Source organism: Dermacentor andersoni, chromosome 1, assembly GCF_023375885.2.
Source record: "Dermacentor andersoni chromosome 1, qqDerAnde1_hic_scaffold, whole genome shotgun sequence".
Taxonomy (NCBI): domain Eukaryota; kingdom Metazoa; phylum Arthropoda; class Arachnida; order Ixodida; family Ixodidae; genus Dermacentor; species Dermacentor andersoni.
The window spans coordinates 164539409-164557845 of NC_092814.1; the positions used below are offsets into that span (position 1 = coordinate 164539409).

The 18437-nt window shown below is 46.9% G+C and overlaps 1 protein-coding gene across 8 annotated transcripts in view; it reads left to right on the top strand.

The window, feature by feature from the left end:
- The window catches only part of LOC126547333 ((Lyso)-N-acylphosphatidylethanolamine lipase-like), a 129117-nt gene that overhangs the window by 7484 nt on the left and 103196 nt on the right, over positions 1-18437 (top strand). For 2 of the 8 annotated variants that reach the window (XM_050195302.3, XM_055062703.2), the window contains exon 1: positions 2262-2576. The exons of 1 other annotated variant lie outside the window; for it this stretch is intronic. Coding sequence is in view for 4 of the 7 variants with exons in the window: in XM_055062695.1 (XP_054918670.1) it covers positions 4162-4243 (82 nt within the window). In the remaining 3 variants the exon portion in view is untranslated. Of the gene's footprint in view, positions 1-2126; positions 2232-2259; positions 2577-2742; positions 2827-4146; positions 4244-18437 lie in introns of those variants that run through there. 5 more of the 8 variants (XM_055062697.2, XM_055062700.2, XM_055062701.2 and 2 more) reach the window with 5 other exon arrangements.

The following is an 18437-nucleotide window of genomic DNA, read 5'->3' on the forward strand; positions in this document are numbered from 1 at the left end:
TCATTTGTGGCGAGTCAGCGCACAATTGCTCGCAGTGCAGTGTACTTCACCGTTTTGCAGAAGTCGGCTTCAATGACGCGTAACGGCCAGCGCGAAAGCCTTCCTCATCAAGGCTTTGGCACACGTTCATCGATTGGACATCTGCCAGCACTTGACTAGTGAAACAAACTCTCTTTGCAAAGTCACGTCGAAAGAGAAAAGCAAAACATAAGAAGGTCACGAAACGAGATCACTAACGACAAGGATTGCCTCGCGCGTGCGTTATGTAACTGTGCAGCGATAAGGCCTTGGAGTACGATATAACGTGCTGATTAACGAGAGGCCTTATTTGTTGCCGTGGTGAGAACGCTCTCCTTCGCACGTCCTCGTGCCGGTCATTGTTGACAAAGCAAACAAGCGCGGTGGTCCCGCCGCACCGCGTTATGGGCGACGAGGGGACGCTGGGCACCGATGACTACACATGCACAGCTGGAGTTTGGCGGCAACTGAAGCAACTGCGCAGTACATGAAAACTCACGTGTCCTTTTATTCTGTATTGCAAATGTTCGGACTTAGGCGGCTGCAAACTGAGCGGAGGTGGAGAAATGCCCAGCGGCTTGCAGGGTCCTCCTATAGTACGAATCTCATAAATAAAACCAGCGACTCGTCAAGCTAAACTGACGAGTTTTCCCGATAGGAAACTTCGTTACGTGAAACGATGGGGGTCTCGCGCCGCTTCATTAACCGCGGCATGTGTAGCGCTGCTGCCGCATTCCGACGCATATGTGATATGCTTATTGACAACTGTAAGTATGCCTCGTGAAAACGTTTATCCTCTAGAGTGTTGCAGTGCTTTTAGTTCGTGTCAGACTGGCTGTTGCGCCGTGATCATCAAACTGGTTCGGCAGCGGCAAATGGTTGGTCATGTTTTTTTTTTTTTTCAATCTATTGCGCATGAAGGTGATGCTGACACCTTTAGGCATGTGAGCTTCTCTTTTTCTTTGTTCAACGGCAAACAGCTCTCATTAAATTGCATTTCTGTGCACGCCGAGTTTTCTTTCAGCAGAAATAAATAAATCTGCGGCTAACGTGAAGAATACTCATTACGAATGATCTCAGAAACTTACGACACCATACTTTCATTGTAGTCTTCAAGAGAGCAGAGATCTCCTGAGTTTAAGTCGTAGCTAAGCTAGGTTTACAAAGCAGCGGCTCTGTAAGACACGTCGGGATATTAGTGAGAATGCATTGGAGGACAAATCATTCTTCGGATATCAGTTTCCTCTACGTGAACAATCGCAAGTTAATCTCACCTTGATCTTTATAAAATCTGATAGTGGCATAGGACGTAAGGGATGTGTTCTTCGGAACGAAATAATAAAATTTGCGCCCCACAGTTAATGTCCCAGAGCACTCCACAGAAGGGGCGTATATTTCCTAAATTACAATATAAATTAACCTTATGGTACAATGTGGTATAAAGGTTATAAACAACCTTTATACCACAGTGCACAGTGCGCTATTCCATCTGTCAGCCCATTTCTTGATTTTGGATTCTTGTGGTACAGGGAGGTTTAACCAATACATACGGATGTTTGCGCGGAGGTTTAGAGGACTGAGCCCTTCCTTGATTAAATGTTTCAAAAGTTATACAGGTATTTTTTCTGCACACGCTCCGCAAGTGCTACTTTTTCCTGTTTTACATGTACATCAGATAAGTGGCATATCAACCCTTGCAACTCACTGAGTGTGTCCACGACATTTTTGTACCGCTTCCATCGTGTGCACAAGTCAGACAAAGGCTGCCTTAACAGCGGGTGTATTTGCTATGAAAATGAGGCCTCCTCATCTCTCTCTCTCTCTTTCGTTACATATCTCGTAAAGAAAAAAAAAAAGGTAAGAAGAGTAGTTTGACAAAAGCGCAGCGTTTGTTTTTGTTAGTTTTTCTTTCTTTCTTTTTCTCTTTCGCGCTCTCGATAATCCACAGGCAGTGCGAGCAAGGACCAAAGCGGCGCTAACGTTTTTGCTAAACAAGTTGGCGTGAACAATTGAATTATTTGACAAGAGCACCACTTGCTCCTTTCGTAGCACACAAAGCCGTATTGCGATGCAGAAATAAGAAGTTTCGTTTCCCGACAACGGCGTCCGGCTTCACTGGAAGGCTCAGCGGGGGCGTAAACATCCCCGTGGAACGGAAAGAGGAAGAGAAACGGCGTGGGTGCGGAGAGCCCCAAGGGAGGAGTGGATGGCAGGTGAGGAGGAGAGAACCGATAGCGCGCGCAGACCCTGGCTCGAGTCGCCATTGCTCGTAATCAGCGGGTGTGACGCAACCGCGTTTCACGCCGGTAATGCGGGGTCTTCGACGTTGCTCGTTTATAGAACGAGGCAACCAAGAAAGATAACACGTCGACCTTCGCGTCTCGCCTGCCACTGCTTATTTTCACTGCGCGCACAGGCGCGCAGCCAGCGCGGCGAAACGAGGCGTTGCTGTCGTTTTATGGAGTCTGTCGTGAACCGCTGTCTGCTTCGATCGTGAGCGCGCGCGTCGTCTGCTGCACCCGGTGCTCTACAGCTGCACCGTCCGCCTGTGTCTCTCGGTGAGTACTCTTTGTTAGATTGTTTTGCTGCCGTGCTGCTTCGATCGTCGAAGCGTTACGTACTGTTTCAGCGGCGTGCTTGTGCTTTGTCGGGTCTGTCACTTCACCGAGTATCAGTTGCCAACTGGTCAAGCTTGCACTTTTGAGACCGCGATTTTCCCTGCAGCGGCCTTCCTGGCGTGTTCCAAACGAAGTTCGACGATGAAGCGCTTTCCTCGTGTTGACTTCATTTTTCGCTCTGCAACTCCACGTGAGCGTTCGAGCAACCTGCAGACAGCGTGTTAAATTTCACGGTTTTTGTTCCGACACGACATTGCTTTTAGGGCGAGTCTGCGCGCCCACTGTGCGTTTAATGCCACCAATCTATTCTGCCTGTATTCTGTCAATTTTGGGGTGTACTCTTGGAAATTTCAAAGCTCTTTCAAAGTAGTAGCGTGCCGCGTTAACCCATCGTTCATGCGCCACGCTCTCAGCTTTTCTAACCGTCGCTCTGACGATGACATTAAGTTACTGTCGCCACATGCTTGCAACTGCGCACAACGTGGGTAGTCACGTTGAAGGTTTTGTTGCCCAACGTAGAAGTCTTAATCGCACATTTGTCGCAGTTATCTGTTTCCGGTCTAGCCGGAGCGGCCAAATGATTGCGAGCTCCTTAGCAGGAAGCGCTCTTGCGATCATTTTTTTTTTGTTTACTTCAACGTGAAAAAAATTCACGCAGAAACTCCTCTGGGAGTTCAAGTATGCGTAAGCATTGTGCCGCTAGCTCATCTCCACGCAGCCCGGTGTCATTATGAATCTTATGAAACTTGATCGGACCAGTATAAACGACAGCACTGCTGTGACACGAACTGCTGCGGACGGCGGCGCAAGGTTGAAGTGCTGTTGCGAGTAAACTACTGCAGGTGGCGGCGCCAGGTGCGCTGGTGACGTTCCAACCATTACAAGCAGTTATTGCTCTTTAGCGCCTTATCCATCAGCATCGAACTATTATCAATAATGATCAACCGTACTCCGGCGGCGGCTGTGCGCCGTGTTCTCGCCGCTTACTCTAAGACAAAATTACGCCTTTCCTTTCTTTAACACTGTGAGCCCGGTACTACCCAGTAACCAACGGCATGCGCGTTATCAGCATGACAGAGCATTGCCGACAGGAAAGTAGCGGGTGCGGCGTTTTCAAGAAAGGAAACGCAAGCAAGGCAGATGATGATTATCGTTGTGTGGCAGATATACACCTCAAAGGGTGTACTATCGTGAGCAATATGAGCGGGAACACGCGAAGACGTAGCAAATAACCTCAAATCTGAGTTATAGCGATAGCCGGATGGTGCTGTCGAAAACAGAGGGAAAAGGGGTCGCTCTTCTGCTAACTGTTGGCGCTCCCACCGCGCCTGCTTTGTCGAAAACGGCAGCTTACGGCGTTTCGCTGGACGCCGATAAGACGGTTACGTGCGCAGTGATTCCAGCGACTCATTTCATTTTTTTTCAGCCATGCTTTTTTTTTGAGAGCGCGGCACTTAGGCGCCCGTTCCTGCGTTTAGCATAAGGTATTTTCAGATATACCCCCTTACGACCTGGTATATATCTCATGGAGCGCATTGTGTCACGCGTTTCAGGCAGACGGACAGATTCCCCAGGGAGGTCAAAAGCGTGGCAGTTTGGGCGAGTTGGTATGTCATGACTTTTTTTAGGCTTATAGCGCAGCTCAGAAAGAGCAAAGGGAAGGTGGACGGGGTAACCAAAGGGAACGGAGAACAGAGTGAGCGCTAACTTCCAACTGATGGTTTATTTTATGACACAGAAGGCTACTTGTACACTCGGCGAACCATGTGACGTCAAGAAATTACACAAACCAAGCAACAAAACAGACAGTAACCATGTGAAAACAAATTCAGACAGCCTGTGGCTGCAGTCGGAGATATGCCAGTTCATTGCTTGATAATGATAATGAAGGTGAGCTTACACATGCATGGCCCAGACCTATGATAGCCTTTGCTTCGATGATTTCTCTTGTGAGCTGATTACGACTACGACCTAGAATGACGCATTCCTCTAAGGCAGGTTCGCAAACACACGTTTTGCAGTGCTGCGCAAGAAACCCCCCAGCTGTAATACAATTCTTAGCATTGTAACCATGTTCGCGCAGCCTGCATGTCATTCAGCCATCGGCCAGTTTGACCAACGTAACGTTTTCTACACTTGAGTGGAAAACAATAAACAACACAATGTGTGCAATTAACGAACTTCTTTTTGTGATTCTTATCATAGCTAGGAGGAGCCTCCTTATGCGGATTAGTGAGCTTGCAAATCCTCATAAGCTTGTTAGGGGCAGAAAACACTACAAGAATATTCGCTCGCTTGGCGATTTTCTTAAGATTATGTGAGACGGTGTGACTATAAGGAATGATGCTAGTCCTACCCCGAGTAGTTGCAGGATTATCTTCGTGCTGGTTGTCTTTTCTAAACTCTCTTAGAATCTGTTCTGCTACTGACACTTGTAGGGACACGGGATAACCAGCCTGCGAAAGCCGTTCGCACTGAGAGGCAAAGCTAGACGAAACAGTATGGTGGCACGACTTTTTCAAAGTATTATTTAGGCAAAGGTTAGCAATGCCTCTCTTGACCAACTTAGAATGTGCAGAATGAAACGGAAGAAGTGGTTTGTTAGCACGAGGTTCATAGTACCAACACGTGTGAATGACGGAACAAGCTAAGCGTAGATCCAAAAACCGGATCGTGTGATCCTGTGGGAGCTCGTAAGCAACGTCAAGGGACGCAAGGCATTCTTTGACTATTGGCACTACCATGGCAACCTCAGTATCAAGGTCAGCCGGAGAACACTGAATACAAAACAAAAAGTAGTCCACATAACGAAATATTTTAAAAACATTACTCTGATGAAGGTTCACTGACATGGCGACATCTAGGCGAGCTAAAAATAAATCACGAGGAGCGGGGCAATGCACAAACCGATGCGTACTCCGTTTTTCTGCAAATAGATGGTGTCATTCCATGTGATGAACGTTGAAAACAAATAAAAGCTCGAAAGTTCTAAAAAGTGATTACTTGACAGCCCAGCGTTATTCTGAAAACGGGTGACACCAAATTCATCGATTGTCTGCGAAATATCTGACAGCAGGTCATCGTGAGGAATAGAATAGTACAGGTCCTTCACATCGACTGAGAAGTTTTCTCCGTTGATGTGAAGGACTTGTACTATTCTATTCCTATTCATGTGTGCGTGTTGCTTTAGAATAAGTGGTATGGCTGCTTATTTCTTCATGGCCTATGCTGGCTTAATTGAGCAGCATCATTTTTTGTGTAGTTGTTGCTGCAAAATATATCTTTTTTTTTTTTCATTTGCGAACGTGCGGAATATTCGGAACATTTGTCATCGACGTCTCCATAACAATTTTTGTCCTTTTCATGAAGAAACGGACATATTTGCCCTTTTCATCATGACACAACATCAATAACCACGCGTTCTTGAAAAAGAAAGAAAGAAAATAAGGAACTGTAGAAGTAATAAGAGTTGAACTAGTCGGTACAAATTCATGACTGCATAGCGTAAGGGAACACTACACGGGGAAAAAATAAAAAGACAGGACAAGACACTGACTTTCTACTGAACTTTAATGTGACGTGCAACAACATGTACGGAGGATATTGCTAAGATCACAAAAAGAAAATTGAGAAACAACAAGACCGGCGAAAGGCAGGCAAGAAAACAGAAAGTCATGCATTATCCAGCAAAGCCGCTTCCTTCGCGTAGCGTTCCCTTGCGCTGTGCCGCCACCATGAATTAGAATGAGGAAGCTGTGTTCATACCAAGGCAGCACAAATGCAGGGAAACATACTGACAGGGCACACATTAATTAAGTGCACGTATAGCATGAAGACGCCCGCAAGAAAAGCCGGAATTTCTCAAATCCTATACGCACCATTTCAAGTATAAGCCATCGATAAGACGTTCGCTAGATGCTCGATTGTTGTAACTGGGATGCAGAAACGCATTCGTAGCAGTATATTACTTGAAAGCACAGTTATTTAGGTGCTTTTGAGCGCCTGCACGTGAACTGGCTATATTTCACGTAGTTAGTCCTCCAGCGTTCTCTCCTTGCAGAGATGTAAACTAGACGCTTGATGTGGTATATAGCCCAAGGATGAAACGATAAGAACCAAAAGAAAACCAAAGCAAGAGGGGCCTACATAACAGCGGAATACTTTATACTAGGCGGCGTGCTTGTGTGAAGGAACACAAGCAGGAGTGCATACAAGGGAACAAAGGCAAAAAAATTTATATACAGCAGGCGATGATGATAACGCATTTATGGAGAAAGAAGACACGATTAGCCATAACCTTCCTTAGTTTTATAGCAGATGTGACTTCACCTAATTTCTGTCTGCTCTTCTGGCGAACGTGTTGGCGCAACTCAGTGCGACGCAGCGATCAGAACGGAAGTTTTTCAGTATTTCTGTTTCCCGGCGTTAGACTTGATTTGTTCGCTTGGCGCGATTATATGACACAAGTTGAGCTTGCGGAACTATGACGAGAGGCGATGTCGCTCACGCACTTGTGGCCGTTTTTTTAAAGGCCCATAGGCGGGAGCGTACAGAAGAAATGAAGGCCTTTATATGTTTACTTTTTCGCAGCTTCAACAGTTATATTTACATATTAAGCCGTAGAACAGATTCTTCAGGCTCCATTGGTGAAATAGCACGAAAAAAGAAAAGAGCGAGTCATGTTAGTGGGGAGCAGCTGAAGCACTGTATCTGTAGTCTCCTAAAAATCCCGTGCTTGTCGTTACTCGCTTCTTAAATCCTGTGCTGTGAGGAAACTTATAAACCTCAAAGTTCTTGAAGCTGTAGAAATTTTGTGTTGTGACGCGACTGACTTCGTGAGAGAATTACGCCGGGCCGAACTACTCGCGTTGGTCCTCTTGCGCGTCTTTTTTTTTTTCCCCAAGTTTTTCATTCACGAACGGGTGCATCGAGACGGTTGTTCACCCCAAGTAACGTTGTAATGCTGTGGCAGTGCAGTGCTTGGGAATGACTTTGTGGCAAACACTGCGAGTCGAACTTCTCTGTCATACATATGCTAGCCTGGCAGTGACTAAATGGCAATGGCGACTGGTTACGGTCGTCAAAGAGGAAATGTGAGCTAAGGTTGCGCAGCTTCCCCGAACGTGTGTTAGAAAGCTGGGCGAGTTTGTGATTCACACCAGGAGCGCGGGAGCGTACGCTGGCTTTTGATGCTGCTGCTTGAAGTAGTATATATACGAAAAACAATATACCAGGTGTTTCGCTTTATCCCGAACTCTTAATAATAATTAAAAAACAGCTGTCGTATCTGGGCCCCTGCCGTTTTTCCAGATAGGCTATGTATGTGGCAAAGTGGACAGTAACAGCAAGCAAATTTCGACAACAATTTCGCAAATAATCTAAAATGTGCTTATTAACATTTAAATTACTAGCTTTAGGGCACATGCTCTAATTGAGAAATTGAAGCCGAGGAGTAGTGGCATCATGGCTGCTTAGCAGACATCTGGCTAGCATCACTTTCGAAATCTGCTAAAAAATGCCTCGGCGTTCCAGTTGAGATCGTTGCAAACTCTCTTCTCTGTCAGCCAATCTCTCTCTCTCTCTCTCTCTCTCTCTTTTGGGAAGCTGTTAACTGGAAGGCCAGTGTATTTTGTAGAAAATGTTATGGTCGCATATCTCGAAAGTGGTGTTAGTCTTAAAATATTGGCAGCACGTTACACTCCGGTGAAACGTGAAGGCGAAAGCCTGCTGCACACGTGGTAAATGCATTAGGTTATCCGATTGGAGAGGTCAGACTTCTTGCAAGACATAACGAGTTGCAGTGCGAAGTCAACGTATCGCGTTGTAGGTCGGTCTCCTCAACGACACCTGCGAGCACCTAATGCACTATCGAAAGGTTATTTCGTTTTTTCTTTCGCTCTCGCTTTCTTTCCGTCTTTTTTCTTTAATTTTGTCTTCCCTTCTAGCGTTCTTTCTTTTCTTTCTTTCTTTCTTTCTTTCTTTCTTTCTTCGTTCATATTCAGCCATTGCATCTTTGCTTGCTTACGGGGGTATGAGCCATTCCAGATTATGTTAGTTTTTCGGGTATGAGCCGCTGCTGCTGATTTTTTGTACGACTCGTCTACTTTTTTTTCTTTTGTATCACTGGACCAGACGCCGCCTTTTTCGGGTATGAGCCATTGCAAAGAGCCACTCAAGGCTTTCGCCTTAATATTTCTACTAAGCAGAGATGACTTCGCTGCTGTTCTGTTTCAATTTCCCAGTTAGAACATGTGCTTTTAAGTTGGTAATAAAAAAGTGAATTATTACATATTGCGCCATTAGCTAAATTATCCTCGAAATTTCCTTTCCCTGCTAATGTCCGCCTAGCTACGTAACATGTCAGCAACAACGGCAGTTCCGCGTAAACAGAAACACCTGGTATGGAATACCGTCACTGCGTCACTACCATCACTACCATCACCATTATGCTACTTTGAATACCATCAAAGTAACATAAAGCCTCTCACTCGCACTAATGATGTTTGGCTTGCGACATTCTCAAACATAAGTGACTAATTCAGAATGTTTAAATTTATTTAAAAATTACAAGGTAGGATAAAAAAAATACAGGTGTATGGCGACACAGAGTCTAAGGCGATACAGAATCGTCAGTTATGATCACGGATGGTGGAGCGGTCGCGATGTAAATTTCACAATGTAAGGGTCACTGATATTTAAGATGTTTAAGAATTTCAGAAGAAGCCAGTTATATATGCTGCACTTTGTCGAATGTTTGGCAATGTGCAGGAATAGGCAATCAGTTGTAGTTGAGTTCCGCACTATCTCGTGTTTCGACAACGGGATGTGTGCTTTTGCGCGTATGCTGGTGAAGTTCCGAATAAAAACTTGGAGGACGCTTAACGCTTCGCCTTTAACTGGAGAACGCGATAGCATTCAAAGATTCCTGACTGCTGCTCACGCTTCCCGGCAACTGCAGCGTATGTAACCGTAACGTTTACCGGGAAACGCTGGCGGCGAACGCTATGCACGAAGGCGAGCTTTCTGGTAGAAACGCGGCCTCTTGCGTGGGCCGATCCCGGAGGTCGTGCACAGCCGCGCCAAAAAAATTACATAATTTTCGGTCTTCTGTTATTGTTTCGCAGTATTAATATTTAAGCCGGAAGATTTAACGTAAAAGGCATGCGCTGTTGGTGTTTTGTTGCATGACATTTGTTTGTGCATGGGCTGGCATTCTCACAATTCCGAGGAATAACTTTGTCAAGAATGTAAGACAAGGTATGAGCAACTTTAGTGGCAGAATGGTGTAGAAATATAACCCGCATATACCGCATGCCATATAAGCAAGGCGTAACATGTGCACATACCTAAATATATGCGGACATTTTCGCTCCCTGACAACTTCGCCGAACGGCGACAGTGCATCTTCTGCGACACGGGGCCCTTAATGCTATCGCGTTAATAATATCTGGGGCCCAATTCACGAAGGTTTTCTTTCGGAAAAGCGTTTTGTCATTGGCCGGCTGCCTGCACGAATAATGTTCGATCACCCGATGGTTTGCGGTGCCTGTTCTTACGAACCACTTAAGCACAGTACGAAGTGTTTAGGGTGCACAATGTTCTGCCTCGGTCCACATCCTGGGCGCCGTGCTTGTTGACTGCTTCCTGCCGTCAGCCGAAAGTAGCAGCGGCGCACCTGTCCCGGCTCCGCCGAGTGCGCGACGAGCGGCGGGCGCACGCGCGCCGGTCATCTGCCGATGCCAGTTGCTCTCGTGCAGGACGCTCATTGTTCTCGACAACCGAACCGACCTTCTCGCGCGTCTCTTGCGCGCAGGAGCGTATAATGAATGAAAAACAAAGCGACCGCATTTCGGTCTTCTGACACTGTAGATGTTGAGTAGCGCCTGGCTTGAACGCGCGGTTAACGCGTCGGATTCGTCTCGAACGTGCATCTCTGGTTGCTGCGCAGGCGCCCCGTTTATAAACGCACAACAACAACAACAACAACAACAACAACAACAACAACAACAACAACAACAACAACAACAACAACAACAAAGTAAAAATACAAGAAAAATAACGAGGGAATGCAAGTCTTGAAGGACGACATAACGCAAAAGAGAGTGGGGGAGAATGATGGGGAGGACAGCGAGGGCTGTGGCGAGTGTAAGCCAGGTGAAGTTATGTACTTTGCTCGCTGTCATGATTCACTGGCTGCTCTTGCTGCAGGAACGTTCTGCGCTGTTATGCGCTCACTCAGGCTGCTGACGAGAGGGCCGACTCATGTTTCTTCATCCAAGCTTCATATTATATGCCAGAATTTCGTATCGAATGCCATTTGGCGTTTTGTTCGTTACGCGGGGAGAAACGGAGAATGACGCACTGGAATGTCGCACGTCGTGTAACTGACACTGCACCATGTACTTGCAGACGGGCAAGAAGACATTCGGTTCATGTGTTACCAAGAATTTCTGCGCTCCGCAGCGCTGCGATGTTTCTACAGGTGCGGGTAGGACAGCCAAGTGGCTGTTGCAATAATAATAACTGTGCTCAAGGAGATGTTGGTGCCTCTATACGGCACTTACTACTCCTCTAATCTGAATTCATAGATGTGCACCAAATTATGTAAAAATTTCAAAGAAAGAATGGAGAAAAGAGTACAGTGACAACACTTCTCGAGTTCGCATACGCAGACGTACGCACACGGTAAATGCGCAAAAACAAATGTTCCTGAGCGGTTCGCAAAATTAAGATTCCGGTGCAGTTAGTACCACGTCGCGTAGTTAATTTGTAGTCTTCGGTATTTACTACAACAGCCGAAAATAATGTAAAGGTCGAACTGGAGTAAAACGTTAACACGAGGATTAGACATTTTACGCGAAACAATACGGTCGTCTGAAAACACTACTGTAGAAGAATTAATTCCATCCGTAAGACTGTCAATTTGGAGTGGAAATAAAAGGGGACACCAGATATTACATGGCGAGAAGGCGATGCAGAAGCGTCATTAGTAACAGATGAAGAACTGCAATTAAAAAGAAGGAAGAAAAACCCGCAATACATTTTACGAAGTAAGGGTTAATGATATTGAAGGTGTTTAGTTTACGAAGAAGGCAGCTATGCCGTACTTTATAGACTGTTTTGGCAATGTCCAGGGATATGCAATCAACAGTAAAGTTTCGCCCGAGCAGTGTCTGCGAAAACCGTGGTGGACTAGATTGAAAAACGAGCTGTATTCAAGGAACTATAGAAAATTAGAGCACATTACATGTTCTAAAAGCTGACATGTAGTACAGTACTTATTAAGGAGGATATGAGCGAGCATTTTAATTAAGCGGTGAGTGAGAATTGGCTGTCTACTGCCAGCTATTGTGTTTACAGTGTCGCAGCGCAACTATTTGCGCGTGAATACGTATGTACTCAAAGCGACTGCGACAGTGGTTACGCTTGCCCTTCTCAAGTAGCTACACCATTACGTAACCGATAACTGGCAGTGAGGCTGACTCGCTCCTGCGGTCGGCATCGTCAAGCGTTCGGTGGAGTCTGTTCGCGTGTCTTTATTTTGCGTCCGCGCTAGAACGGTCTCCATTCGCCGCAGAGAGGTCAGCCGGCGGCGGCGTTACGCACTACGGAAACGCCGCGCGCTACGCCAAGGTTGGCGGCGCGTTTATGCGGGCCAAGGTTGCCCGCCATCACTGCGGGCCGGCTCTCCCTCCCCTAAAAGCCTTCGTTTGATTCCCGTCGTGGGGCGTAGGGGGCTTCGCGGCCGCTCCAGACGTCAGGCTAATTCTGGCCGTGGCGCACACCCTCTCTTCGGCGTCTCCTTCCTCGGGCTCCGGGGCGAACTGGGGCTCGCTCCAGAGCGTGCAACGGGGCGCCTATACTGAACGGGGGTGCGGACGGAGCTGGCATCTCATGTGCGTGCGCCGAAATGTACATATCGAATAGCCATATCGAGGACGCATATAGTTAGAGCACGAATATTTATTTCGGTATATTTGGGTACCGCGTCTGTAGTGACTATAACGTAAAAAAGACAGCTAACTATCAAGGACAAGGGGACAATTTTAAGCACACGTGCATTGATTGTCAGCAAAGAGACTGCAACGATTAGCCGCGCAACAAATTTAGAGCCGTGGTTGTAAACAATTTTTGAAAGAAGTGATGGCTACTCTAGGAATAGCTCTAGCGCGCGCACACACACACACGCACACACACACGCACACGCACACACACACACACACACACACACACACTGAGAAACTGCAAGTAAAAATCGCAGGTTGTAATTCCGGCAAGACACCGTAAACAAATATTGCCATTTTGTTTCGGCATTGCTTCATTTGTCGCCGTCTCTCGATACTTTGGAGATCAGTAAGAAGGGTTCTGTTGTAAAATATATGGTTAGTTTCTAATAGGCGAAAATACTGAACAGTCCCTTTTCGAATATGAATAGTTAGCGTGTGTGTAGAATTTGATTCGTATTCGCAGCTTTGAATATTCGCCCACTCATAATATTTTCCATCACTAGCATCAAGTGTTGAGTGTAACAAGGGAAAAGATCCTTCATAAATCTCGGTGACGTAGGTCCCCGCTCCTTTCAGGGTGAACTAACTCGACTAGGAGTGACTGGAGTGAAATGCAATGCTACTCGAAAAACGCTCAACAGTATACTTGAAAGCGTTATGTTCCTCAAAATTACACACATTTGAAGGTTTCAGCTGAACGAACGGTACGCAACAGTAAAAATTTTCTTGCCCACGTTTTATTTAACAATAATTTAACTTCATACTTTGCGTTTGACGCAAGATGGCCTTAGTACCTTTGCGTGAAAAAAAAAATCTGACGTAACGGTTATTATGACTCCCATATGCTCAGTGTTAGCTCGACCCTACAGACCGTCTATGTACATTTTAATCGTGGTTTATTGAGCCACCATTGATCCACCGTTGCGTGTCAATGCTATTTTCTATTCACCTTCGCCTTTGTCGTGTCAGTTAGATTCTTTTTTTCTCGATGCTAGGGTGCGAAGCATCGAAAGAAACAAGGGCGAGGCCACCGCTATACGTTCTCGTGCCGATGGCAATGTTATAGCAGTGGTACAGCAGCGTGCCCCGAAGACGCCGCGCTGCGCTATCACGGCCTGCACGAAGGGCTGCAGATTGCGTTGACGGTCACTCGTGCTCCCTCTACTGATGTCCAATTACACTTTCAGATCGGACACGGTCATGTCCGAGCCCTCTCACGACCTCGCGGATGATCTCCAAGTGAAGGTCTGTGAAGCATACCAAGAGTGAATGCTTTAACATCGTCCTGTCCGCCTTAGCAGAAACATTGTTCGCTGTAAATAATTTACAGCGTGTTCCTATAGTTTCCATTGAGATTCCATCGACAAAAAAAAAAAAAAAACAATTCTAAGAACGAGGCATTATTACGAATTTCAGCGGTGTAACGGAAAGCGTTGAGTCGTGCAGTCTCCCAGTGAAGAAACACAGCCACAGTGCCGCATTTGCTGCATTCCGCCTCGCGCTGTTCAAAGCTTCCTGCTGTGCCATGCTCTGCCAATGGCACGAAGCTTCGCTCCGCAGTGAGGGCTCCGAGCGCGCGGGCGTCTCACACATACGCCATCACAAGGGGAACAGCTGAAAACTCAGGGGCACGTGCTTGTTACAAAGTGAACAAAGCATGTGACACGCGCTTTGTTCACGGCACTACGCCCACAATTCGCGGAGATGCCTGCGAGTTCAACGAAGGATATGCTGGAAGCAGTGCTGGCACTTGAGTCGGCAGTACTCTGCTCTACTTCCAGATACGCTTAGCAGCATAATGGAAAGTTCTTGCCCACCTGGTTCATTCCGTCGTTCAAAAGTGCCCTTAATAATGCAGTGGAACTGCGCTGGTATTCAGCAGCGTCTGTGCGAACTTATCCGTTTCCTTCGAGGCATCCCTATACCAATTCTAGCCCTTTCGGAGGCCGGTCTCCCAAGCGGAAGGACGATGCCAGGGTGCACCAGACATGGCAATCCGAGTATACCGTCATTTGCAAATGGAAGTACAATGATATATATCAGGCAACAAAAACCTCATGTCGCCTTATCAGTGCAAGATCTTTGTTCTACCTCCTTGGAAGTCGCCACTATGCAAGTGTGCCTAGGAAACCGAAAACTCAGTTTGGTGTCGGCGTCTATAAAAGTTCACGAAGGAATGTCTCCATGGAGGCGTTTCTAAAGGACTTTGGCATTTGTTGCCCCTCTCCCAGAATAAGGTGTGGTCATTTTAACGCACATCATTCGCTTTGGGGAGACGAGATTGTAGATTTTCGAGGCAAGGAACGTGTCGCAGCCGTGGATGCATACTGACTTATGTGGGCCGACGATGGCAAACCGACTTTCTTCAGGCCACCAGAATCATGGAGTTTGATAGGCCTCGTCTTCCATTCTATAGACCTAGACCTTTTGGTGTCATCGATAACGGCCCCAGACAGGATGGGCAGCGACCATTTCCTGACCTTCACCAACATCACCGGATTTCAGACTGCTCGTCGACAATTGTGTACTGTGACACGCTGGGTCACATACAGAGAAGCGTTGGATGAATCCCCTGGTGAGCTGTTCGCAGATATGTTGAAATTGCCATATCGTTTCCCTACTTCTGATTTGAAACTAACAAGAGAGAGAGAGAACAAGGATAGGAAAGGCAGGGAGGTCAACCAGAACAGCATCCGGTTTGCTACCCTACACTGGGGGTGGGGGAAAGGGGAATAGAAAGAGGAAGAAAGGAAGAGAGTAAGCACTGAGTACGTGTAGGAGGGACACCATACACAAGGACACTATAAACGGTCTCTTAAACCGGTGCACTTCAAGTACTGCACCAGTGCACGAATCGCTTTTCGAGCCAGTGACGGGTGTGGCCACGGTCCGAATATCTTTGACTCGGTGAACGGTCTCGAGTCTAGTCGGTGTAAAGTTGCCCGCAGAGAGAGGCGTTGGACATCGTAGCGAGGGCAGGTACACAATAGGTGCTCGATGGTTTGACCTTTTGTGCACCCACAGGAGTCGCACATCGGGCTCTCAGCCATTCCCATACCGTAGGAGAATGCGTTCGTGAACGCCACTCCCAGCCACAAGCGGCACAGTAAGGTTGTTTCGCCGCGGGAAAGGCTAGATGGTAGTTGTTGCCGTATCGTGGGGTCCAGTTTGCGTAATCTGCAATTGAGCGCATTTGAAACCCAGAGATCTTGTGACTTCTTGCGTGCAAATAGGCGAAGTTCCCTGGCAGCGTCCGACCTCGCTAAAGGTGTTGGACGCGTCTTGGTATCTTCGTGGGCACACCGGGCAGCCTTGTCAGCTAGGTTGTTGCCGACGATATCACAGTGAGCAGGAATCCATTGAAATATAATGTGGTGTCCTCTTTCCAGAGCTTGGTGGTGCACTTCCCTGATGTCAGATATCATCAGCTCGTAAGTTCTGTGATGTAACGCAGATTTTATACTGTGAAGAGCTGCCTTAGAATCACAAAATACGACCCACTTCTCTGTTGACTCTTCGGTGATGTAAGTCATAGCGGCATGGAGAGCTGCAAGTTCTGCCGACGTAGATGTAGTCATGTGTGACAGTTTTAATCTAACTGTAACCTGCCTAGCTGGAACGACGAAAGCGTCAGTTGAGCTGGCAGGTGAGGTCGAACCATCGGTATATATATGTGAATTTGGTCATGATACGTCTGGTGCAGTAATAGGAGCGTAAGTTGTTTCATAGCCGGTGCTGGATGATTGGACTTTTTTGTAATTCCAGGCATAGCGAAATTCACTTGAGGCTGTCGCAGGCACCATAGGGGAGACGAAGGCTTCGCCGCCGATGTAAAAGATGTCGGTATGCACTCTTGATGAGCGCTAATCACTCGTGAAAAGGTCGCTTAAGGTCTCTCGGCTGGTAGGGAGGCCAAATGATGGTCGGGGATCCTTGACAGATGGCGAATATGTGCTCTGAGAGAGTCGACAGCTATATGTGTCTGGATTATATGGTCTCCCGCGATGGCAAGTGTTGCTGCTGTTGAGGTGCACCGAGGCAGCCCTAAACACGTGCGTAGGGCTTGACCTTGTATGCTCTCCAAGGCGCGAAAGTTCGTCTTGCACGCATTTGACAACACTGGTAGACTGTAACGTAGGAGTCCGAGAAACAATACCCTGTACAATTGCATCATAGAATGGACTGGTGTACCCCAGTTTTTCCAGCAGAGAAATTTGAAGACCTGAGCAATGGAGACTAACTTCTTCTTCAGATAGACGCAGTGAGGGCTCCACGAGAGGTTGCGGTCAATGATGACGCCCAGAAAACGATGCGTCTTAACATAAGATACAGTTTGACCATTGATGGAAACAGAATACAATGACATTTGTTTGCGCGTAAAGCCAACCAATGCGCACTTTTCAGGAGACACACTGAGGCCTTGTTCTCGGAGATAGGACGCCGTCATGGTTGCCGCCCGCCGAAGCCTGGCTGTTAGCTGAGAGCGAGTCACCGCAGAGGCCCAGATGCAAATGTCGTCGGCGTATATTGAGACATGAACTGTCTGTGGTAGGTACTCCGCTAGTCCTACCAAGACGAGGTTGAACAAAATAGGGCTCTGCGCAGAGCGTAGGGGAGCAGAGCGTAAACTAATGAGAAAAAAAAGGAGAAATCCCTCGGCGAAAACTGATTATAACGGAATAAACGCTGTTGTACGTCGTCACAGAAAAAGGTCAAGACGAGTTCAGTGGGCTGCTTCCGGTGAGAGCTTATTGGCGTTTATTCCCATGACAAGGATATGGGGAGTAATCAATAGCCTATCCGAAAAAATTCGCCCGCACAGACCATTCGAAGCACTGGCTTTAAAGCAAGGAGAGTATTTACAACCCTTGCAGAAGATATTGCAGATGTATACACATCTGGCAGGAATGGCGAACCCTTTGTCATCTCAATCATTGCATACAATGGATACACCATTCACCTTTGATGATTTGGATTTGGTACTTAACAAATTAAGAAGACGCTGTGCTGTGGGTCCCGATTTGGTCAGCAATAAGATGCTGACAAATCTGCCATAAGAGCGAAGACGAGCCCTTCTGAACATCTTTAATCACGTCTGGAGCACAGGAGAGATTCCAGAAGCGTGGAAGACAGCATGGGGGGTGCCAGTGCTGAAGTCTGGAAAGGATCCTACGAACCTTGCCTCATATCGGCCAGTATCGCTAACATCGTGTGTATCAAAGTTGATGGAAAGACTAATGTGTACGAGGTTAATTTGGTATCTTGAGCAAGTAAATATACTGTCATCGTGTATGACCGGATTTCGTCCACGGTTGAGTGCCCAGAATAGTGTCTTGGACTTACTAAGCCAAATCGAGTACCATCTTGTCTACGGCCTTTCGACACTCTTCATCTTTAAGGATGCTGCCAAATCCTACGTTGATGATGCCTTCATACAGGCATCATCAACGGACTCCAAGCCATGGGCGTCTAGGGAAAAGCTCTTCGATTCGTTCATGAATTTCTCAGAGATCGATGTGTCTAGGTTAAGCTCGGACATATAATGAACGAAAAGCGACGCATTTCCCTCGGCGTTCCACAAGGAAGGGTCCTATCTCACTTGCTTTTTAACATTGCCATGGCCAGAATTCCAGATGCACTGAAAGTAGGTTGGACGGCAGTTAAAATGTCCATCTACGCAGATGACATCTGCATTTGGATCTCGGGGTACCAAAACAAACGTTTGGCCCGGATAACCCAGGGCACAATCTTCATCATTGAACACCACTTATTGACGCTTGGCCTATCTTTATCT